This window comes from Cupressus sempervirens, chromosome 7 (genome assembly GCF_028749045.1).
Source record: "Cupressus sempervirens isolate cs-2001-9-10 chromosome 7, ASM2874904v1, whole genome shotgun sequence".
Classification (NCBI taxonomy): Eukaryota; Viridiplantae; Streptophyta; class Pinopsida; order Cupressales; family Cupressaceae; genus Cupressus; species Cupressus sempervirens.
Window position 1 is genome coordinate 43,504,963 of NC_143124.1, and position 26,057 is coordinate 43,531,019.

At 38.1% G+C, this 26,057-nt stretch overlaps 1 protein-coding gene across 4 annotated transcripts in view; it reads left to right on the forward strand.

Moving 5' to 3' along the window:
* The first annotated feature begins 770 nt into the window (after positions 1-770).
* Positions 771-26,057, forward strand: part of LOC149545366 (uncharacterized) — a 106,214-nt gene continuing 80,927 nt past the window's right edge. For all 4 annotated transcript variants that reach the window (XM_089790632.1, XM_089790633.1, XM_089790630.1 and 1 more), the window contains exon 1: positions 771-1,033. In XM_089790632.1, the coding sequence (XP_089646758.1) occupies positions 782-1,033 (252 nt within the window). In that variant the 5' untranslated portion in view covers positions 771-781. The remainder of the gene's footprint in view (positions 1,034-26,057) is intronic.

A 26,057-nucleotide genomic window follows, 5' to 3' on the forward strand; every position in this document is an offset into this window, starting at 1 on the left:
AAAACACAAAATATATTATACAATTTTTATTTTTAATTTTATTTTATGTCTACAAATTCCTACAAAAGACATCTACAAAATTAAATTATAAAAATTAAAATAAGATAATATAAATTACTATGATGAAAAATTAAATACTTAAAAAATTTATCATAATTTTTTAAAGATAAAATAAATAGTGAAAGCAAACCCTCATACCTATGGTTTATTACATATAAATGATAGAAATTATAATTTCTGAAATTCGTTTGTGCTGTTTGTGATGGTGACGTGATGATTAGGCGTGGGATGGTGTGGAAACTTCATTGAAAAAAAAAACTTTTTATTCCTAATACATGTCAGCACCGCATAAAATTTTTGCATCTTAAATTTCTATTTTTTATAGCAAAAATACAAATAAAGTCCAGGAAATTACCAATAAGAAAATTGGAATTAGTCTGCCATAATTGATTTTAATAAAAATCAAACCTTCGAAAAATTAAAAAATGACATAGGTTTCCCTTCGAAAATTAATTCGAATCGCGTGAGGGGGGCAAATGGAAACATTAGTGCCCTGCCTTCTACAAGGCAGGGAGTAATAGTAAAGAGTACACCTTATCTGCGTGACAATAACCATCAATAAAAATAAAATAAAAATCACAATGCCACAGCGACCTCCTACGCGGCCGCCCTCCACGTTCCCCATTTCCTAAATTCGCACAGTTTTTAACTCGGTACAGGCACCTCCAGAGTAATGAATATCAACGACTCCGTGTAAAACATTTCCAGATAGCATAACAAGATGAAGGCAGTGGTTGTAACAACTCCAGGCGGTCCAGAAGTCCTGCAAGTTCAAGAAGTCGATGATCCTCAGCTTAATGATGATGAAGTGCTGATAAAAATCTGCGCAACAGCACTGAATAGGGCAGATACCCTACAAAGGCAGGGCAAGTATCCTCCACCTAAAGGGGCTCCTCCTTATCCTGGTCTGGAGTGTTCAGGCGTAATTGAAGCGGTGGGCAAGAATGTCGACAAATGGAAAGTTGGAGATCAGGTATATTTCAGTTGTTCTACAAATCAGTAGTTTAGTTAGACTAAACATGAATGTAATCTGATATATTTTTCCAGTGGATGAAATTAGACGCAAACTTTGGCCCTCAAATCCACATGGAACTTACGGCTGGCCTGTTTATAAACTCAACCTAATACAATATGTGCGAATCAATCCAACTCTGCACTATATTTGTTAGTTTAATTCGATTCTGTATTTTTGGAATGTCCTGGACAATGAGCTATGCCGTCAAAGCTGAGTTATCTTAACGGAATTCAATACTTGATCGCTTCTTCGCATCTGTCGGACTGACTCTACAGACTATTAAAGCGCTATTATTAACTATTCTACAACTTTTATGTTTTATTTTATAAATCTCTTATGGGGGTTGTGGGGATACGTACACAGGGCCATGCTACAGAAGCATGCCTATTTTCATATTTGTATTAAATCTAATAAATTCTCTTAAAGCGTTTACTGGGACCTGAACGAGATTTACTAAGAAGGCAAGACTGTTCACCAGTTGAAAGTTCGCATAATTTTCTTCTGTAGTTTGGGAACGAACTTAATAATGACCTGGAGATTTGAACACTGGGCTTTATCATATACTGCTTGAGTGGACTGATTAATGAAGGTTTGTGTTATCCATATACAAGGCATCGATTTAAATTAGGAGTGACTGAGGGTTTTACAAATGGTTGAAGAAAAGATGAACAGTTAAAGAATTTTAGATTTTTACAGTTATAAATAATATCATGTATCTTGATAACGTTTAATAATTTTTTTTATCCTGACATTGTGAGTTTCCTCGGAGAACCTTCCTCAGAGAAAAAACAGCAAGAATCAATGCTCATTTTTTCGGTGTTACCGGGTTGGAACCGGGTTCGGGTTTGTAAAATGGTTTGTGCTGGGTCTGAGGACCCACAGGGCTGGGCATGCACCTGCCCGGATCCAGCATGAACCTGGTCGGACTGAGCAGGGATCCCTGCAGACCCGTGAAAACCCATGACATCCAACTCAAATAGGTGGTCCAAAAATATTCCAATAAAATTAAAAAAAGGTATTTCATATTATTATTTTGTTCTAACTCTAAAACGGACCATTATGAAGCCTCTAAAAACCTTTTTTTTTTTCACATTTTCTCTCATATTTATTAATATTTTGCCCAGAAATGATGAAAACAACAATAAAGAAGAATAAAAATAGGTACGAAAGACACATGACATCTATCCTAGGAAAACACTCCAATCTAGAGGAAAAACCCCTTAGTTACCGATTCTGGTTCTCATGCTGATGCAGGTGCAGGGTGCTGATGTATGGATGCGCAGATTTTATTTTTTAAGGATTTTGGATGCGTTTGGGTGCGTCAACCATAATTTATGTATGCAAAGAAATACAAGAAATATAAAAAAAAACCATTCATTGAATCATTATCATAATCCAATTGAAATAACAGTAATGTCTAATTAGTAAATCACTCAAGTTCAAGATTCCAATGCAATTCGAATTACAAAATCAAAACATAGTTCATGGTTCAATGTTGATCAATCAAGAGTTAGGGCTCAAGATTCACAAATCACATTTAGTCATTCAGAATCATAAGGATTCTCAAAAAAATCCACATTCTAATCATCTCCTCCTGCTGCAACACTTGCAAGTTCATTTGAACCATGGATGTTTCCATTGTGCTAGATGCACGTGCTATGATGTTATCAACATCATCATCCATCATCATAGTAAGATCGTGAAGTGTTGCATCCAAGTTTGCACATTCAGGGGCTACATCCCAATGCTTGGTTAACCCTTCTTTGTATCCAACCTCCTTACGTGACAAAAGACACAAGTTGGTATGTATATAAACCAAGTCCTCAGCTTTCTTTGAGCCCAACTGGTTGTGCTTCACTAAATGGATATAGGAGCCAATTGGTTGCACTTCACTAAATAGAGATAGGAGTATGTACTCCAATTCCGTTCAGCAGAAAAAGAACTTGCAAGCTGAATAGTGTTCATAAAAAATTAAAATTAAACATACAAATGAAAAACAAATTAGAGAATGTTAAACACTAAAGCGTAGAATACAATTGCTAAATAAATAAATAAATGAAAACTTACTTGTGAGAGGATCTTGATTGCAAGAGGTTGTATATGTTTAAATGGTTGACCATACATGTACCACTATGTGATAGCTCCCATGTCATTTTGGTCCTTTATTGCATATGGAGTAAGTTTTGATCCTGAAGCAAATAAGCCAAATTTTAGCCTCACCTTTTCGTGCATTTCATCAACTAAGAAGAGTCTTGCAAATGCAATGTAGCACCTAGTAGGACTTCTTCATCCGCATATGGTGCAATTCTATCCGGCATAGCAAGTATTTCTTGGCTATAGTACCTTGGAGATAAGGCATATGTAAGGAGGTGCAATGGGGTAGTCATCCTCTCCCAATGATGATGAATGATATCCTCCACCTTTTTGCACAAGGCTTCACATTCTGTGGGGTTAGTCTCATGTGCTTGCATGAAATGATTTACCTTTTCTACCATGGTGTCCATGCCATCATATACATCCCCCAAGCAAGGTGCATTTGTATCGGCAAAGCGTACCATAGTCATGATATGCTCGGTGAAATCCAATACAAATTGCACACGAACCCACCAATGCTCATCCAAGATCATACCCTTGACCTTCAAGGCTTTCTCTGAATTTGAAGCCTTCCATATAGCCCATTGGTTACAAATAACCATTTGGCCCATGCTGATTGCACCTTGAGGAGTTGTTTTAGAACAATAGTATGAGATGCAAATCTAGTCTCAGCAACCTATAAGCAAGTTGACAATATGACATCAAATATAAAATGAAGTTATAAACAAGAAATTTGATAATTGAACATGAATATAAAATTAATTCAAAAAAAAATAAAAAATGAAACTAAGTAATTACAATTTTAAATCTACCTTTAACAACTCCAACTTGGAGAATGATTTGAATATAGATTGGTGGTTTATCACAAACATTTGTATCTCCTCTTAGAGGTTATGCCCTTGGATGACATTCTACGTAGAACACTTTCTTAAGATCCGAGATGGTATCATTGTTTACCCCTCTTATTTGAGCCGCTATTGGTGTCATGCCCTCCGCATCGCCTTGGGATCGTTTAGAGTCGAAGCCCACCGACTTCATTGCTAGACCGATCACCCTCTGTCCAAAGAGGAACGGGTGTGCTGCCTTTGCACATTATCAGAGATGGAAATGGAGACCCATTTTATCTTCAGGTGTCCCATCTACTATGAGATCTACTGCCTATTTAGAGACTACAGATCCCTTTCGGCTTTTTTTCAATTATTCCGACTACAGGGTCTGGCGCATCTCCGAGAGGCCTCCCAGCTCAAAGATTACACCTTACAACTCCGGTTCTCTCAGCACCAGACCATGGATCAGCTCATCATGGACTTCTTTCCTTCCACGCCCACTTCCGGGGGTAGGAAACGACTCACTTGTCTATCTCCGGAGACACTATATTGGTCAGACCTCAGCTTGGGTTCCTTAGACAACAACACCCTACCCCCACGGTTATGCAACGGTAGCGACGGAGACGGTGCCGGACACAGACACTTGCCCATCTTGGCCCTTATCCCTCTATACGGGATTTCTTTGTATCAAGAAAGGACTAATGGTCCTTCTCTCTTCCTTCTGTTTGTCTCTTTTCCCTTTTGTTGCTGGTTACTTTACTTCTCTATACTGTTGTATCTTTCAGTCCCTTAGACCCTTGTTGGTCTCTTGTTGGACATTAATATCATTATCTTATCTTATTTTATCTCCCTCTTGGTATATTTGCTTCACCCAATTTATTTGGGTGCCAATTTGTTGCATGACCAAGTTGAGAGAGTATGGTGCATGGTGTCCAAAAAATATGGTCGTATTGAGACTCAACCAAAGCACCTGCACCCCTACAATTCATGGTGTTATTTGTGACCACCTGAACCACATTCTCACTACCCACAATCTCTATTGGCTCAATGAGAATTCTAGAAATGAATTGTGAGTCCTTAACTTGTCCTTCACAGTCAATAGCCCTCAAAAGCATTGCCCCTTTCGGGGACATTGCAATCACATTTATCAATGGTCGGTTTCTTGTGTCTTTCCATCCATCAAACGCAATAGTTATGCCGGGAGTTTTCCAGGATGTCCTAATTGGTTGAAGAGCTTTGTCTATAGAAATCTTTTCTTTTTGCAAAAGAGTAGTACACACCTTTTCAAACCTGGGGCTAATGTATTCAGCTGGTGCTCTAAGGATGGCTGCAACCATTTCCTTCCACTATTGCGATCTTACTAAATTAAAAGGAAGACCATTGGCATAAAGGCAACATGCAATTGCTTCATCAGTAATCTCTCTTGCCTCCATTTTGAATGTTTGATCCAACATACCTCTTTTGCAGGTAATAACTTCTACTTCATCATCCTCCTTTCCCACTTCCAAGAATGGATGTTTTGAGGATGCAACATGATCGGTGGGCACATTCACTTTGCTCTTTGTAGATGAAGGTTTGTACAAACTTGTTTTTGATTTGCTCACTAAACGATCAACAACCTCTTCTTTTATGAATCTGGCTAACTGTGCATCGCTCAACCTTTTTCCATCTTTACTTCCCTTGCACAATGCTATTCCTTTACCATTAGGGCCCATAAAATGAGCTTTGACTTGAGAATATGAGCTGCCGAATGGTTTACTATGACATACATTGCATTTCCAAATGTATGACCCACCTCCGAAAACCTGTGATGATCTTGTGGTGTGTCTCCATAATGGAGATGCCACATCAATATTGAAGTTATCATTTCGTTCAGCTTGCCCTGCTGCTGAACTTTGACTATTAGTAGTGGCCATTCTTGCACAATAGAAACTATGAATCTGATAAGAAAATAGAAAAAATTAACTTAGAAATGTTCAAAAAAACTATGAACATGAAACATACAAGTGCAAATATACAATACAAAAACACTAAAAAAAGACGGCTACACTTATTCCTTCACTTCTTAAAAAATAAAAAACCGAAAAATTGTAATGTCCCCATTTTGGCGGGTCTATGCAATTGATGGAGTTAGCTCATCATAGCGACCCTCATGAGCTGACAGGGTGTTTTGGGGGTCCCAGTTGTGAACTTACTATTTTTAGTAAGTCTATTTTTGGCAGTACAGTGGGTGGCTTTGGCAGTTGGTCGCCACCTGCAATTGATCGGGCTAATAATTGCTTGAGCTCTTATTTAGTTATTTTTCATTGAGTTGCATTATTATAATAATGTTATATTATTATAATAATGATTTTAAGTGATATTTCTAAAAAGCAAGTTGGAAAGTTTCTAGTGTTGAGCTCTTTTGGGAAATTTCCACGATTTTTGAAGTGGAGTTTTATAGAAACTTTTGCCAATGAGAGCTTATAAATAAGAGCTCATTTCATTGGGAAAAACACGCTTGATTATATATCTGATTTTGTGCCTTTGTGGCTTCTTCTTGGGTTCTTAACTATATGCCCTTGTTGATTTATAAGGGTTGGAAATTCTGATAATTGCACTTGCAATTTAGCTGCTGAGGTATAGCTAAGATTGCCTAACTTCTCTATTGTTCATCACTGTATCTGAGAAGTGTTTTATTCCATTGCTGAAGTTACTGTGTTCACTGTGGCTAAGGAGACGTACTTCCTGGAGATTTATAAATTGTTATTGTTTGGCAATTGAGGTGTGTTTGATTCAGTGGTTTATGATAGCTGAAGTATATTTTGGAAAACGTGTGGAGTTCTAAATTTTGCTGATTGAATTACGGCTAAGAAGGCCAAGTATTTACTTAGGAGTCACGTGAGGAAGCTAGATCATTTTAATTGATAGCCAATGTCAATTACCTCTGCTGACATTATTGTTGGGGCCGAAATTCATCCAATATAGCATTGGACGTGGGGAGTTTTGTTGGCGTTAGGAATGGAGAGGTGGCTGCTACTAAACATTGGATGCCATATAGATGCGTTTGGACATTCTTAGCTGATTGGCGTTTCCTGCATTCACAAACAACAATCAGGTTCATTTTGGCATTGTAGATTTTGAACAGAAGTTTGTTCAAAGGCATTTGATTTCTTTAAAAAAAAGTAAAATCCAGTGTAATATTGGAGTTGTCTTTCATGATCATAGAGTTCTTTGTTGTTAACTTATATTTTGAAATATAGTTATAGGAAATAAAACAAAGGAAAAGAGGAATTTGTTCATTAACTTTTGCAGAGGAAAATCAAGGGTTATTATAGTGGTATCAGAGCAGTTTCCGGCCAGCCTGCAAGAATTGGGCTCAGCTTGGTTAGTGCCTGGTTTGGAGTGCAATCAATATTTGATTTGATATTTCTATCATGGTTGATGATAGGAGGTTTGTGTCGAGTATGGACTACACCCGAAGAGGACGTACTTCTCCACCTAGGGAAGGTGAACCTGAGATATAGTTTGGTTCTGTTGGTAGTCTAGGCAGTTCAGGAGGGTCCAGAGTTAGAGATGCTAATGTTGACAGAGAGGCTATGCAAACATTTAGGAACTTGGCAGCCGGACAATAAAAAATGATAGGTGTATTGCAACAGTTGTCTAATACTCTGTAGCAGATAGCACTTCCTCGAGGACGATGTAGGGAGAGAGCTCAAGATGTTTTTGTTGCTTCTCATAGACTTCGAGTCAAGGACAGAACCCGAGATGGTGATAGGTACAGAAATGTAGATCGGGTTTGAGTTGAGGATTGTGGTGGATTGGCTGACAGAGCTAACATATATACTGACACTCTGAAATGTCCCTTTACTGATTTTATATGATATTTCAACCCTCTAATTAGATCTTCAAGATCAAACAACCAATATTTCAAAGATCTACCAATTTCTTAATAAACCCCAAATCGGGTATGCTGGAAATAGTGCCAAAAACTTCATAGCTTCACATATTATTAATAAATAAATCTGCACTGTTCAGCACAAAGGCAAACTCTGTATGAGCCTGCACATGGAATGGCTTCAAACTCCCGTCCTTAGCCTTCCTGGAAACCTGCAAACTCCCGTTCTTGGGTCTCCTTCTCCACAGGTTTGGCAGCCTCTGAAGAACAACAAAGAAAATGAGCAAAAATCAAGGTCTGGAATGAGCCCAAAATGCCTCCAAAACCCCTTAAAAGAGGGCATAACCCTAACTCACAAGAGGGGTTAATAAAATATAATTTAATAATAATTTTTATTTATTAGTCCATTGGTTTCCAAGGATTAGCCCCTTTTGCCGAAACTTCACCTTTTTGGAGCCTGCCTGCCTTAGCAAAGTTTATTATTTTTAATTATTTGAAAAAGGGGACATGACACACTCATGATAGGCCGCAGAGGCCCACATTTTTGAGACCTGAGGTGGATAGGGTTAGTATTGAGTCTGAGGCCACTCCTTTTGTTGATGATGTGTTGGTGCACTTTACGGAGTGGGATGCTTTACCACAGGCTATTAAAGATCACTTGAATTTTGATAGGTTCCTGACTCAGAAACGGGAGCATTCTAGAGCAAGGCCAGAACCTGAGAGATGACCTCAAAAGGCTGAGTTATAGCAAGTTGCTAGTAAGATGACGTTGGAGCACTTTGATGGCACTGGGAGAGTTACAACTCGAGCTTGGATTCATAAGCTCAACACATATTTGGCTTTGCGTCCTATGTCTGAAGAGGACGCTATTAGATTTGAAGTGTTGCATGTGGACGGAGCTACCTATGATTGGTGGTATCATGGGTTGGTTTCTTTGAGACACGATCAGATCACTTCCTACCAGGAGTTCGTGGATCGCCTGATTGAGAGATTTGACAGGAAGGATCCAGAGATGTACTTCCGCGAGTTGGCTCAACTGAAGTAGTTTGGTGGATTGGAGAGCTACATCAGTGAGTTCCAGAGGCTTTCAGTCATGGTTTATGATATTTCAAAGCGCAAAGTGATGTTATTCATGGAGAGATTGACTGAGCCACTTCGTGGATGGGTGAAGTCCTTGGACCCATCTTCTCTCAAGATAGCGATGAGGAAGGCATGAGACTTGGAGTCCTCTTCTCGAAGCAAGGTTGCTTTGAAATCTTCTGTTCTTCTGGTCAATGATGAACTCCCACCAGTTGTAGAGGACAAGGGTAAGTCAATGGAGAGATTTGATGACACTCCTAGAGAGGATTTGAGGAGGCGTCAACTTTGCTATTGGTGCAAGGGGCCTTTCTCTAAAGGTCATACTTGTGCGTTGAGGCTGAAGGGAGCAGCGAATCGTGGTATGTGGGTTTACATTGATGAGATTGAGGATGTCAGTGACGATGATCATACTGATGATAGAGTTTATACTATGATGGTCATTTATAGTTTGGTATTTGACTCACATGTTTAGGATTTGCACCAGATACAAAGTTGGTCTGAGCTTAAGCTGGATTGTCTGCAAAATGATTGGGTAGCCATAGTGAAGGAGAGTGTGTTGAGATCTCCTAGGGACTTGTCTGCAGGAGTATTTGGTGCTATATTGCAGGTCATGTTATTGGGTCTGATGTTGGTATTGGCATTCAGTTGGTTCAATGAGGACATGGACGTCACTTGATTCTTGTGGGATCCTGGTGGTGGTTTTTGCATGATGCCGGATTGCTTGAGGACAAGCAATCTCAAGGAGAGAGGACTGTAATGTCCTCGTTTTTGGCGGGTCTATGCAATTGATGGAGTTAGCTCATCATAGCGACCCTCGTGAGCTGACAGGGTGTTTCGAGGGTCCTAATTGTGAACTTACTACTTTTAGTAAGTCTATTTTTGGCAGTTGCTATTTTTGGCATTGTAGTGGGTGTCTCTGGTAGTTGGTTGTCACCTGCAATTGATCGGGCTAATAATTGCTTGAGCTCTTATTTAGTTATTTTTCATTGAGTTGCATTATTATAATAATGTTATATTATTATAATAATGACTTTAAGTGATATTTCTAAAAAGCAAGTTGGAAAGTTTCTAGTGTTGAGTTCTTTTGAGAAACTTCCACGATTTCTGAAGTGGAGTTTTATGGAAACTTCTGCCAATGAGAGCTTATAGATAAGAGCTCATTTCATTGGGAAAAGCACGCTTGATTATATATCTGATTTTGTGCCTTTGTTGCTTCTTCCTGGGTTCTTAACTGTATGCCCTTTTTGATGTATAAGGGTTGGAAATTTTGATAATTGCACTTGCAATTTAGCTGCTGAGGTATAGCTAAGATTGCCTAACTTCTCTATTGTTCATCACTGTATCTGAGAAGTGTTTTATTCCACTGTTGAAGTATAGTGGATTTGTCGTATTTCTCCTACTGTGTTCGCTATGGCTAAGGAGACGTACTTCTTGGAGATTAATCAATTGTTACTGCTTGGCAATTGAGTTGTGTTCGATTCAGTGGTTTGTGATAGCTGAAGTATATTCTGGAAAACGAGTAGAGTTTTGACTTTTACAGATTGAATTACGGCTAGCAAGGCCAAGTATACACCTGGGAGTCATGTGAGGAAGCTAGAGCATTTTAATTGACAGCCAACGTCAATTACCTCTGTTGATGTTATTGTTGGGGCCAGAATTCATCCAATATAGCATTGGACATGGGGAGTTTTGCTGGCGTTAGGAATTGAGAGGTGGTTGCTGCTAAATGTTGGATGCCATATAGATGCGTTTGGACATTCTTTGCTGATTGGCATTTCTTGCATTCACAAACAGCAATCAAGTTCATTTTAGCATTGTAGATTTTGAATAGAAGTTTGTTCAGAGACATTTGACTTCTTTTAAAAAAAGTAAAATCCAGTGTAATATTGGAGTTGTCTTTCATGATCATAGAGTTCTCTGTTGTTAACTTATATTTTGAAATATAGTTTTAAGAAATAAAACAAAGGAAAAGAGGAATTTGTTCATTAAGTTTTGCAGAGGACAACCAAGGGTTAATACAAAAATCTTGAAAAAATTCTTCCAAAACTTGAAAAATTCATGAAGATCTGAAAAAAATCGCTAGCAAAGTTCATGAAATGGATCAAATGCTTACCTTAGATGCTCAATGGTCCTTTGTGGAAGCTCAATAAACACCCTATGAATGATCCTCTTCAAAACTAATGACCTTGCTTTCAAAATGTCACGATGGAGACCAAATGAGAAGAGAGCCCAGTTGCAAACAAAATGGGAAGAATGGCCAATGAATGACCTCTTTTAGGGCCGTTTTAGGGTTGAGGCAAATAGGAGAAAATAATATAATAAAAAAACATATTAAGAACATGTTTTATTAAGTCACTTAAGTGATTGCCTGCTCAAAGCATCCCAATGCTCATGGGATGCGCTAGGATGCTCAACCGATGCTCTCCCAAGCACCCCACGGGCATCCGCAGGAGAAAGCTGTGATTTCTGGCAGCATCCCCTGTGTATCTGCGCACTAGAACACATCCGCATCCCCCCTATTCTCAGCCGCATTGATAACTTAGGAAAAACGTAGCCACACTAGAAAAATATCACTTCTATTGATACTAAATATCAAGTACAATGTTTTACCACACGATGCGTAAGCAATCACATATTTAAATTGAAGACTTCTTTTTTCCTATTTCCAAATACAAGACTTCATGTTTTCAAGTGCACAACTCTTCCCATGACACATGTATCTTCATATAATATTATGTCAAATATTATCATAAATATCTTCTCCATCTATTGACACAATTCATCTCTATTGCAACATATAGAAAAATCAAAGATAAAGATCTCTATTGCAGCTACAATCTTCAACACTCCCTCTTAGCAAGAGAGATCTTTTTTATGACAAGCACGCATGGCTGCAACCAAATATGTGGATGATAAATTCTCATCACTTAGATTCTTATAAAAACATGTTATCTCAGCATAACATGATTCACCATAGTTATTTCATAAGTGCATAAAATTAGAGTCACGGAGTCACACACTTGACTTCCACCATGCCTACTCGCAGAGGGTCGAACAAGGACTTTCACCTCAGATTTATCCCAGGGAAGAATACATTTACTCCATGCATACTTGCTGAGGGTGTTCCACCATACCTACTGGCAGAGGGTGGAAGAAGGGCTTTCATGTCAGACTTCTCGTAGAGAAGAATGCATTAATAACAGTAAGAATGGCTGAGATTTTCTCTCTACAAAGACTTTGTCTAAGCAGCGATAACTTTGATCACCACAATAGGATAGTTGATTCTAATTTGACCAAACCGGGAGCTTTAGCAGTTACACTGCCAAATAAGCATGCAAAGAATTATATGCAACCTCCCTCTAAATCCAAATAGTTTCCCTCGGAATATCATTTCCTGTATATGAACTTTCTCTTTTAATGAAGATATGCATCATCAATTCAGTTCAAGACTGCAAGCAGCGTCCACATGCAGTTTGCATTGCTTTGCATATAATTTCTCATCATCCCATTACTTCTTTATCTGTCCCGCAACCAAGAGAGAATAGTAATAACTCATAAAGTCAACCTATCATAGAGATCAACTCAAAAGCATACACTAATAACAAAAATACTTATGTCTCTCATGTGGGCCTAGCAAAGATGACACCAAATCATCATTGACATGAAATCCAGAAAGGTAGAAATATATTAGAACATAAATACTAAAATCTCAGCAAAAAGACTATAAAAATGAACAATAGTTTGCTCATAAACAGAGAGCATGCTGAACCAAAAAGGAGACATTGGTTTCTGAAGATACACCCCTTGTTAATGTTTTTAATCTACTCAATTTTAGGTTGTTCAATAAGATGTACAAAACTACACCCTCTAATTTCAAATATGCAGCCTCATATATTCAGTGTATTCTATTTTTATCCACCTTGAAAATGTGATATCAAGAAGATGATCATAATCCCTTCCACAAATAGAATCCATAGCATACCCCGTTTTTGTGAACGGCGATAAATTCTAGTTCTGATTTAATTCTCAAAAGATCTAAATCAATGAAATGCAACAGCTTTGAGACTTCAGTATGGTCACAAGTATAGATTGAGCATACCCAACCAACAAAAATGGCTGCAACAGCAGGGTGAATTTAAAGGTAAAGACACCTTATAGCTCTATGTCATGCAACCAATGCAGAAGTTTACATCAAGAAAGCAATCTACCAAATCAAAACAGAATGGTTTCTTTGCTGGTTGTATCTCATTTAACACATTACAAAGCTACAGGTCAAACAAAAATAGGCAGATATTCCCTTTACAAAGAAATGGAATAAAGGCAAAAATCCAATTCTATTTTCTAAACGAACGAGTATGAGACATTTCACAATGCAGTAGCAAGAAATTTTAAAAGAAAAATTAAAACTCTACGATTCACATCGTGATATGTATGAACAGCACAACAACCAGATTGTAGACCAGACCCACACACCTTGCAGTCATTATAGATGTTTGACATAGCTCCAATGCAAATAATTAATAGTTTAACAAAATGCAAAACCAAGCTAAAAAAGACTACGTGTTGAGGGATTTTTATCCACTATGTTCTGGAAAATTTAATCTATTTGATGGTGCTTAGAAGTTTTAATTGAATCTAGAACATTCTTTACCAAAAATGATAGGCAAAAAAGAGTAAAGAGAGTAACCTCTATTAAGATTTTAGCCTAGATATTAGAGATAAACAACAATAATGAGGGCATAAGCAATACATAAAAGACACAAGAATTTATCCTAGGGAAACCCTTCCACTTGAAGGGAAAAATCCAGATACACCAACAAAAAATCTATTTTATCAATCATAAAATGTTTGAATACAAGGCTTTTCACTTGATTGATTTACAATATACCAAGCAATCATATAAATAGATTGCATTAGTCTCTTCATCTTAGACATGAAGATCTCTGAGTCCCAAAAATAAGACCCTTCATATTTCCACATATCCATCACTTCACATTTCCATACGCATGCCTCTTCGTATGACTAATGACACATGTCCTTTTGCATAATATTAACTTTAATATACTCACAATTATCTCTTTCAGCTGAAGGTGGCCATAATGGTCATAACAAACATATTTGTATTAGAGATAAAGATCTATATCGCAGCTACAAACTTCAGCACTCCCTCTTAGCAAGAGAGAGATCTTTAGTCAAGCGTGCACACATAGCAGCAACCAAAGACAATAAATTCACATAACATATGTTATCTCAGCATAACATGATCCACCATGGTTACTTCATAAGTACATAGAATGAAGTCGCACACATGACTTTCACCATGCTTGCTCGCAGAGGGTAGAACAAATTTTTATCTCAAAAGCTTCTCCCAAAGAAGGGTACATTTCTACCATTCCTACTCATAGAGGGTGGTCCACTGTACCTACTCGTAGAGGGTGGAATGAGGGCTTTCACCTTAGACTTATCGTAGAGAAGAATACATCTCCACCATGCCTACTCACAAGAGTGGTCCATCGTACCTAGTCGCAGAGGTGGAACGAGGGCTTTCACCTCATTATTCTTCCAGAGAAGAATACATTAATAATTGAGATTTTCTCTTAACAGAGACTTCCTCTCAACAGGGACAACTTTAATAACATATTCTCTTAACAAAGATTCCCTCTCAGTAGGGACAACTTTAATAACAAAGACTCCCTCTCAACAGGGACAACTTTAATCACCACAATAAGATGATTGACTATTGCATAAACTTACAAAGGGTTGGACATCTCCCTCTGTCATGTTATCTCCCTCTGTTACGTAATCTCCTTCTGAAGCTGAATAGTCTCTCTCTAAACATGATCTTCCTTGTGATATTGCTATCAGGATTTAACTGTGTGATTTTGAGTCAAAGTCATTGACCCATGTTTCATGAGTAGTGATTCAACATGAATCCATCTCTCATGAGAATAAATGGAACACTTAGCACCCATTGGATCTAGATGATGCTCATAGGGGTGAAGCACAAGGACTTCCCGGGAGGTCACCCTTCCTAGTACTACTTAGCCTGAGCACGCTTAACTACGGAGTTTCCTCTATGGTTAAACCCAAAGCTTGCAACCCCATTCGCAAAACCTTCACAAAGTGTTGTGCCTTATGAACCATTAATTAGAAAGCCCCTTTAGCTCATCAATTGATAAGTAGGAGATAATTTCCACAAGAAGTCAAATTGTGATATTTCTATCAGGATTTAATTGTGTGATTTTGAGTCAAACTCATTGACCCATGTTTTATGAGTAGTGATTCAACATGAATCCATCTCTCATGAGACTAAATGGAACACTTAGCACTCATTGGATCTAGGTGATGCTCATAGGGGTGAAGCACCAGGACTTCTCGGGAGGTCACCCATCCCAATACTACTCCAGCCTGAGCGCGTTTAACTACGGAGTTTCCTCCATGGTTAAATCCAAAGCTTGCAACCCCATTTGCAAAACCTTGATATGATCTTCCTTTGAAGATAATATGTCACCAAAACCACAAAATCTCTCACTATCCCATTGCACCCTGTAACCAAGAGAGATTCATAACAACTCATAAGATCCACTTATCATAGAGATCAAAGAAAAGATATACTCTCTTTCCAATTAGATACAAGAATTATAGAATACTTATTTTAGTGCAGCTTGATCTCAACACACATACATAAAAGTGCACCCCAGAATTCATATGAACAAAATGTATAACATATCGATTATCAACATCTAGAAATTCATATCACATAAGGACATATCAAAGCCTCTTACTATTGATACAAATCTTTATGTGCCAGCCTATAGCCCAATATTTTAATAAATTCTACACAAACTGTAATTTTCAACTGCAATTCAGTCGAAGACTTCAAAATCTTATTTTGTCCTGTAACCCATAGAGATTAGAAAAACCAACCATCAATTCTAAAGGCAATCAATATATAAATACATGAAAGAGATTCTACAGCCAATGCCATCACTTTTAATATCAAAAATCTGATATTAACATCACATAACAGAACATTGCACAATAATACTTATCTTCAATTTTTGTAAACTCAGTTGTTCAGTCATGGTGGGTCCTAATGTGCATTTTGTGAAACAGAGCCCCAAGACTTCCAATCAACAATCTTGAGAACCTCTTACCCGGTAGACTGACTCCCTCACTAAATGAATGCGATGACCATAGAGACCACACACTTACAAAAGATTTTGTTAGAATCTGATAAGATTAACAACCCAAAAAACTAGTGCAAAGAATAAATATCTAAACTATGAATGCAAATGATACAAAATCAAAATAGCATCATAGAGTTAGTCTCCAAGAGAGTAATGCAAATGCTAGCAGCAAAATAGCATTACGAGGATGCAAAAACAAGAGATGCAAATACAAGCCAGGTAGCATGCTTATATAGGCTAGGAAGAGGGAGGAGGTGGCAACACCAACTAATGAGGAGCAACCATCTATCGGACTAAAGATAGCAAAGTATCTTCCCAAGATAGCTAATGGATGCTCACATGTAGGAAGGTGACACCTCACAACCATTCACCTAATAAGACATGCTTTATTAACCTAAGCGAGATTATTAAAAGTGTAGGAAAAACCTAGCAAAATAGGAAAAATAAAAAACTACACTAACACCCCCCATAAGTGAAGCTTAGGTCGATGTAGAAATGGGTCCCGGCAAGTCAAGCCTGATGAGGTACCCATGTACATAAGATTTCCCAAAAGAGAGAGAAAAGAGACCCCCCCACACACAAAAAAAGTCAGGACTTCGAGTGAGAGGAAGAGGCCCCCCCAAAAGATGAAGCATCCCGCACCCCCAACAAAGCTCGCAAATGAAGGAACTTGCTCTCAGTGAAGGGTTTGGTGAAGATATCAGCAACTTGCTCGGAAGTCGGACAATAGCGAAGGTCAATGACATGACCATGGATGAGCTCCCGGATGTAGTGCATGTAGACCTCTATGTGTTTGGTCCGCTGATGATGAACTGGATTCTGTGAGATCTGAATGGCACTCTGGTTGTCACAAAATATGACTAATGGCCGTTTGATTTGGATACCAAACTCAGTGAGAAGATGTTGAAGCCAAATGGCCTCATTGGCGACATTTATAGCCCCCCGATACTCAGCCTCAGTAGAAGACAGAGCAATAGCAGATTGCTTTTTGCTCGACCAACAAACAGGACCTGACCCAAGTGAGAAGCTATACCCTGAAGTAGACTTGCAATCCTCAGAATCACCTGCCCAATTTGAATCTGTGTAGCCCACCAAATCAAGCTCAATACCTGCTGCGTAGTGAATCCCACAACTATGAGAACCCTGAATGTAGTGAAGGATCCGCTTGGCTGCTTTCCAGTGTAACTCATGGGGCTCCTGCATGAATCGAGAGACCATGCCTACAGCATAGGAGATGTTAGGTCTCGTATGAGTCAGATAAATGAGACTCCCAACAAGTTGGCGGTACAAAGTGCCATCAACAAGTGGAGAAGAACATTGAGCCTCAAGTTTGACTCCAGAAAGGAAGGGAGTCGGAGCAGGCTTACAGTCAGCCATATGAAACCTCGAGAGTAAATCTAGAGCATACTTGGGTTGTGTGATGGTGATCCCAGAAGGAGATTGAAGGATCTCAATCTCGAGAAAGTAATGCAACAAGCCCAAGTCAGTCATCAAAAAACTGTCCTGAAGGGCCACTTTGACAGCCTTAATGGTGGGTGAAGAACTTCCTGTGATCAGCAAGTCATCAACATACAAAACCAAAAATAGAAGTGAATCAACCTGTTGCAAAATGTAGACATTAGGATCAGAATGGCACCGAGTGAACCCAACCGATAGAAGGAAGGAGTCCATCTTGGCATACCGGGCCCGAGGAGCCTGTTTGAGGCCATAGAGAGACTTTCAAAGATGACACACAAGTGAAGAATCCTGAAGGAAGCCCTGTGGCTGCTCCATGTAGATCTCCTCATGAAGGTCACCATGAAGAAAAGCACTCTTCACATCCATCTGATGTACTTCCCAACGATTAGCTGCAAGAATGGCAAGAATAATTCGAATGGAATTCATTCGGGCAACTGGCGCAAAAGTCTTAGAGTAGTCAATCCCAGGAACCTGGGAGAATCCTTTGGCGACCAAGCGAGCCTTGTGTTTGTCAACTGACCCATCTGCTGCAAATTTTGTCCGATAGATCCACTTACATCGAACAAGTTTTCTTCCTTTAGGAAGAGGGACAAGATCCCAAGTGTGGTTCCTCATCAAGGAACTATACTCTTCCTGCATAGCTGTATCCCACTCAAAAATACCGGAAGCCTCATGAAAGGACTGTGGATCTGAGGCAGTAGCAATGAAGACATGTGGAGCATCTTGGAATTGTGAACGAGTTCGCCTGGTGTTTGATGGATCCCCAACCCAATCACCTGCAGACTGCAAGGTCTGTCTAGCCCAAAGTGGACAAGAAGATGGAGAATCTGGAGGGGAATCATTAACCTCTGAATTATGACTAGGAGAGGAAGGAGGTGAGTTCTCTGAATCACTTTCTGCATCAGAAGTAGAGGTAGAAGACTGTTCAGGTGAATCTGACTCATCAGAAGATCTGTCATGTATTCCAAGTGACTCTAATGTCAAGGTAGGAGTTGGAGAAGTGATAGAAAGTGAGCTTGAAGATCCCTCCTCAAATTGAACACTCCTCTCAATGAATAACTCATGTGTAGTAGGGTGGAGCAACTGATAACCCTTCAGACCATCAGGATAACCTACAAATATGCAAGGTCTGCTTTGCGGATCCAAGGCCTTACGTTTCTCTGTAGGAATGTGGGCCCATGCAGGGGAGCCAAAAACTCGAAAATGCTTAACTGATGGTTTCTGACCGCTCCAAGCTTCAAAAGGCGTAACTCCCTTCAAGGCTCAGTGAGGAACACGGTTCTGGATATAACAAGCACAGTTAATGGCTTCTGCCCAATATTGTGGTGCAAGAGATCTAGAGTGAAACATACAGTTTGCCATTTCCTTCAAGGATCTATTCTTTCGTTCTGCAACACCATTTTGCTGAGGATTGTATGGAACTGAATGTTGTAAATTAATCCCCTCTGAAGTGCAAAATCTTTCAAACCGATGGTTGACATACTCACCACCATTGTTTGTGCGCAAAACCTTGATGGCTTTCCCAGATTGCTTTTCCACAAAATTTTTGAAGTCTTGAAAATGTTCAAATACCTCTGACTTCTGTTTGAGAAAGTACACCCATGTATATCGAGAAAGGTCATCAATGAATGTGAGGACATATCGGGCCCTGTTGAAAGAAGGATGTTGAAATGGACCAGCCAAATCACTGTGAACTAACTCTAGTATCTGTGAAGCTCTCCATGCCTTACTTTTGTCAAACTTTTGGCAACCCTGTGACCATGCTCTGCTGGTTGAGTTGATGCAAATAGCGGAAATTAAGATGGCCAAACCGCTCATGCCATAATTTACTCACATCATTAGAGTGAGTGAGCAAAATAGATGAAGGAGGATCAGGAACAAAGTGAGAAAACAGATAGAGCCGTGACTGATGATCTGCTCTCCCAATTGCAACTACAGAATCACTATGCAACTCACGTATCTCCACTGAATCAGGAGTGAACTCAACCCGCTTGCCTAAACCTGTGTGAGTGATTTGGTATATTGATCGGAGATTAGTTGATAATGAGGGTACACAAAGAACATCATGGAATGTGACATCCCCCACATCAACAGACCCTCTCCCACACACCTCAATAGGAGTGTCATCACCTATCAAAATAGAAGGCATAGTACATGGCTCCAAGGATGCAAGTTCTTTTCCTTAGATGAAGCCATGTGGTGCAAAGCACTCGAATCAAGAACCCAAGTGGATGGTGAGGAAGCAACTGCAACAGGAGCCTTGCCTTTTCTTTTCCCTGTGTTGTTTTCTTTTGCCTTGTTAGACTCTTCATTAGAACTTTGTTTGATAGACTCAGGAACACTAATATTATTCTTCTCAAGAATGCATGTCAAGTGATCAATTTGTTTCTTCAAACACTTATGTTCATAATGACCGGGTCTTTTACAATAGGCACATTTAACCTTTTCTTTCTTTGGCTTATCGCCCTTAGAGGATGAGGTATCAATAGTTGCTTTTGAAGCAATTGGTATCTGATCCTTCTTTTCCTCACTATTATTTTGTTTCTCATCCTTACTATTGTTGTTACTACTTTGTCCTTTTTGTTCTTTTGTGCCTTGGTTGGTTGCTAAGGCATGTGACTTAGAGGACTTAAGAGTGCCCATCTGGATTAGCTTGTCCTGTTCTCGAGTGAGATTGACAGCAAAATCATCTAGAGATGGCATGGTGAATTGAGTACCAAATGCACCCTTAGTAGCATAGAAGGTAGAGACAAACACAGAATATTCTGAACTTAGCTTAGAGAGAATACTGAGAATTAGTTGTTCATCTTTCTTTTCAATTCCACATTGTTTTAACTGCAGCCTTAGTGATTTCAATTTGGTGAAGAAATCTTGGATTGTGTTGAAATTGCCTGGACTCAAACTAATTAATTCATTTTCCAACATATGACCCCTCATTGAATCTTGAGTGCCAAATAGTGTTTCTAGCTTTGTCCATACTTCATTTGGTGTATCCAAAGACTCAATGTGAAATAGCAAGTCAGGAGAAACAGACAAACACAATGTTCCATATGCCTCATCACATCTATTAAACCACTTAGGCTTGTCTTCATCTTTAGCAGGTTCAGTTTCAAGTCCCATAGTTATCCTATTTAATCCAGCTTTCCTTAAGTGAATTGTCATGCGTGATTTCCACTCAAAGTAATTGTATGGAGTTAGGATGGGCATATTTGTTTGATCCATGATGAAGAAATGCTAAAAAGAAGAGAACCCAGCCACGACAATGCCCCCCCCTTTTTTACTCAATCAAAGAACCCCCCTCCAAAGAAATATGATTTGGCACTTTATTTTAGTGCGTTTACAACTACCACTAGAAAGAAATACTTAGTGGTCTTGATTTCAATGCATTACAGACCCTCATGAAGAGCATATGCTAAAAGTGAAACTTGGGCACAATAATCAAGGAAACAAATAGCACCACTGCAATCTACTCGAAAAATCATGCACTTTCAAAAAAAGAATCGCCTCGATACGAGGTCGTATGAGAAAGTTATGATCCTCCGAAGTTTCCAAAACGAGAACTGTGTACAGTCACGGCTGAGAATTTGCAATTTTTAAAGAATTCATGCATGAAAATCAAAAAACAACTCCACTACTGGATAGAGCACAAAAAAATAGCCAAGTTCATAACAAGAATCATTAAAATCGGAGTCCGTATGAGCAAGAACGAAACATTTGAAAACTGCGTTCAAATCTGCGACTGCCAACGGAGAGGGGTATTGTTGTAGCTTTCCGCGCTAGATCCTACAAAATATATGGATTGCATGCAAAATCTAAAAAATACCCAAATGGTTTTTCGGCGCTGCGAACAAAACCCAGAAAGCGTTTTCCTTGCTGATGTACAGAAGATGTTGCTCTAGTGTAAATCAAACGCCTTTAATAGTAAAAAACGGCTCCCAAAATCAAGAAACGACCCCAATAACCAAAATATGACATGCAAATGCTGGATCAGCTTCCTAAGTCCATCAATGGCATGCTGGAACCTGCAATATTGATTGAAACCTCCAAATATGCAACTTGGTTGTCAGATTTGAGATTGAAACTCCAGAGAAAAATCGTTTTTGTCAAAACTTTTCTGATTCTTAGGATCATCCAAAGATGCAAGAGAAGAGCATACTTTGTTTTTCAAAAAACTACAATAAAGTTTATTAGCCCCCTCCGAATCTCTCAAATAAGGAAACTAAAATCTACTCTTGCACATAGAAAAGCTCTGATACCATGTTAGAATCTGATAAGATTAACAACCCAGAAAACTAGTGCAAAGAATAAATATCTAAACTATGAATGCAAATGATACAAAATCAAAATAGCATCATAGAGTTAGTCTCCAAGAGAGTAATGCAAATGCTAGAAGCAAAATAGCATTACGAGGATGCAAAAACAAGAGATGCAAATACAAGCCAGGTAGCATGCTTATATAGGCTAGGAAGAGGGAGGAGGTGGCAACACCAACCAATGAGGAGCAACCATCTATCGGACTAAAGATAGCAAAGTATCTTTCCAAGATAGCTAATGGATGCTCACATGTAGGAAGGTGACACCTCACAACCATTCACCTAATAAGACATGCTTTATTAACCTAAGCGAGATTATTAAAAGTGTAGGAAAAACCTAGCAAAATAGGAAAAATAAAAAACTACACTAACAGATTTTATTACAGAAAGCCAAGAAGTGATGGTTACATCCCTCCAATATTGACAATAATTACTGACGACCTATTTCCTATCCGAATACTAAAAAACTCTTACTACGAAAGATGGTCACTAGGAATACCCAAAAAAAATATCTAAGACATAAAAAATCATCTGCTGCAAATAAACACCAAGAGAACAAGAATCTCCATAATGATTGATTACTCCAAAATGATCCTCCATGATCATATATTTTCAATGCAGCTTGCAAATGATAACTCCAGCTTGTATTGAATAGGAGAGCTTTTTTGCTATATGACATTATGGGAAGGAATAATAATCAAAATTCGTAACCGGAAGCGCTCACCATTATACGCACGAAGGAAGACTTCGCTTCTGCTTATTTGAATCGGATGAGAACAAGAAGACTCGAGAATAACTGCTGCCATTTAAACTTCTTGGAGACAGTCAAAACTGTCCAACGAAGCTGCCACAAAAGACAAGCAAGGACTGCCAGCAAGAATACGGTGGACCAAAAGCCGCCAGCATTCACAATAAACTTCAAATAGACTTCACATGCTGAAAAGTCAAAGGATGCAAGCGACAAGGCAATACTGCTTATAAATAAACAAATAGATGAGTGACTTGTATATGATGGAGGCCACTGAACAAGAAAAGAGATTAATCAAATGAACGAGGAAAACACCAAAATGCATAGAATTGAGCATAGAAGAGCTGACTATAACTCAACATTGAATCTCGATGAGGCAAAATTTAGGAAAAGGATCTTTCTCACATATATAGCCTTCAAATACTCCAACACTTACAAATCGCCTACTAGACATAAGGAAAATTAGCAAATCGAAAGAATCTCTTTAATTGTAATTATCTAACCTGACTCCGATACCATGTTAATTATTTAGCCCAGATATTAGAGATAAACAACAATAATGAGAGCATAAGCAATACACAAAAGACAAAAGAATTTATCTTGGGAAAACCGTTCCACTTGAAAGGGAAAACCCAGCCACACCAGCAAAAAATCTATTTTATCGATGATAAAATGTTTGAATACAAGGCTTTTTACTCAATTGAATTTACAATACATTAAGAAGTCATATAAATAGATTGCATAAGAATCTTCATCTTACACATGAAGGTCTCTTCGGGTCCCAAAAATAAGATCCTAAATATTTCCACATATCCATCACTCCACACTTCCATATCTATGCCTCTTCGCTGACATATGACACATGTCCTTTTGCATAATATTAACTTAAATAGAATCACAAATATATCTTTCAGCTGAAGGTGACCATAATGGTCATAACAAACATATTTCTATCAGAGATGAAGATCTCTATCGCAGCTACAAACTTCAATACTCTCGACTATGCATACACCCTTGCATACATCTAAGGTAGACCTGCTTTCGTTTTTGGAATAAATCATTAGGCACAAGTGAATTGTAGACACTGGAAAGACGCAAAATTTATAAAAATTGATCTTTATGCAGATCAAAAAATATAAAGCAAAATATATACCTGTTCAGAAATCACCCTATAGTAGCTTAAAACATATGAAAAACCTTCTGCTAACAAACACCATAGATAACTCTCTCTCATGCACACACACACACACACACAACTCTGCAAATGACACCCAAACACATAGACAACTTTTGATAATCACACTCTTACCACTTGTGCTGTGGAAAAGCCATTCTCCCATGAGCTCATACAAAAAATACACTTCAATGAGAAACAAATAGTCTTCACAAAGGAAAATGAAAAATCTCTAGTTATGATCATAATCAAACCAAATCAATAGATAAACGGTGACCAAAAATTATGACATGTCGGTATACAAAATAAAGGATGACCACGATGACAAGGCATCTTACGCATGATGCCAAATCATCCTTTCTCAGTAGTGCCAAAGAGTCATGGCTTGAAGCCATGTCAACAACATGAGCTGGCAAAGTTTTATCTTTCTACACAATTGATGAACAAAAGAGATAATGAATTGTTGATTTGCATTTCCGCAAACTAGAGAAGCCGTGTAATCACTAAATCATTAAGTCCTTCGACAAGATAGAAGAGTGATCAATCAGCATTGACGAACACAACAAGTGCATGAAATGGAAGACCCTGAATCGATGACATGGCCAAGTCATTCATTACTTTGAGTCATCTACATCCAGCAATGGAAGAATACAAAATCATAGGAATAAGTAGCGATAGAAAGCGCTGGATTAGAAGTATTCGAAACATGATAAAGAAGCCAACCACTAGACCACAAAACAGAAACCAAGTCGGGTCTCTAACCTAGAGGGAATGATAACTAACAAAGGCAAAAGCACAAATATGAAGCTGCTCTTTATTAGAACAATGCATACCAAAAATATCTTTGCTAAGAGGAAGCAACTCTGGAGAGTAGAATACAAAGAAATAAGAGTATAGACTATGATCAAAGGTATGAATAAAATTTATTGATGCTACCAAAAATTCAACACATGCAATTAGCCTAAAACACTTAATGAAATTTGCAACAAATACACGAGCTAGAGAAAAGTGACTTAATTGTTTTTATCTAACTTGGCTTTGATACCATTTTAATGTTTTGCCTAGAAATAATGAAAACAACAAGAAAGAAGAAGAAAAATAAGTACAAAAGACACAAGACATTTATCCTAGGGGAACCCTTCAATCTAGAGCGAAAAACCCAGCCACAATTAAAAAAAATCACTTTTATTGATTATAAATGATTAAGTACAATGCTATTCCATATGGTGCCATATCCCATTACACTAAGCAATCGCATATATAAATTGAAATGAGAGACTCTTCATATTACACCCAAAGGTCTCGTCAATTTTCAAATACAAGACTCTTCATGTTTTCAAACACACGGCTCTTCACATGACACATGTCCTTCATATAATACTATCTCAAATATTATCATAAATATTTTCTCCAGCTGTTGACACAATTTATCTCTATTTCAACATATAGCGAAATCAAAGATAAAGATTTCTATCACAGCTACTATCTTCAACAATTTCGCTCTCTGATAGGCCAACACTGGGGCGAATAATTAAGAAACAATTAACAATTTATGATGAAGTTCGGCTGGTATATATGTGTCAATCCGAGAGCGTAAGCTTGCGAAAGGTGTCCGAGCAATATGCTATCAAGGGATGATAATTGTGAAATGAGGGATTATGAATGCAGCTACAATACACGAAGCAAATCTATGAAAAAATAAATCCCAGTGATAGGAACTGTCACTTCCTGGCGACAAGAACATTAGAAACTAAAATAAACATTAAAATCAATGATAATAACAAATGTAACAATTCACGAATCCAATAAAAACTAATCTAGAATAAACAATACTAACACCATGTATATAACTAATCTAATACAATAATTTACTAATATAAATCTAACATGGCTATATTGATTTATATCTTAATGGAAATATGATAGTAAATTTCGAATATGATGGCTGTTATTAATAATCTGTATAATAATGAGAACGTGATAATTTGTCTTACCCAGCTATGATATTAATCAGATTGTAAATATATTAATATGAACTAATTATTATTTTAATATGAAACCTTCTTCTATGGAAAATCAAACATAACAAACTTAAGCTACAGAAATCACCAACATATAAAATAACTCACAGTATTAATAACCTCACCAAACATTCCAAGAGTGGGCCCTTTCTCTGGTCTGCAAGGTGAGTGAACAAACTGTGTCTTTCTAGGTTGGATTA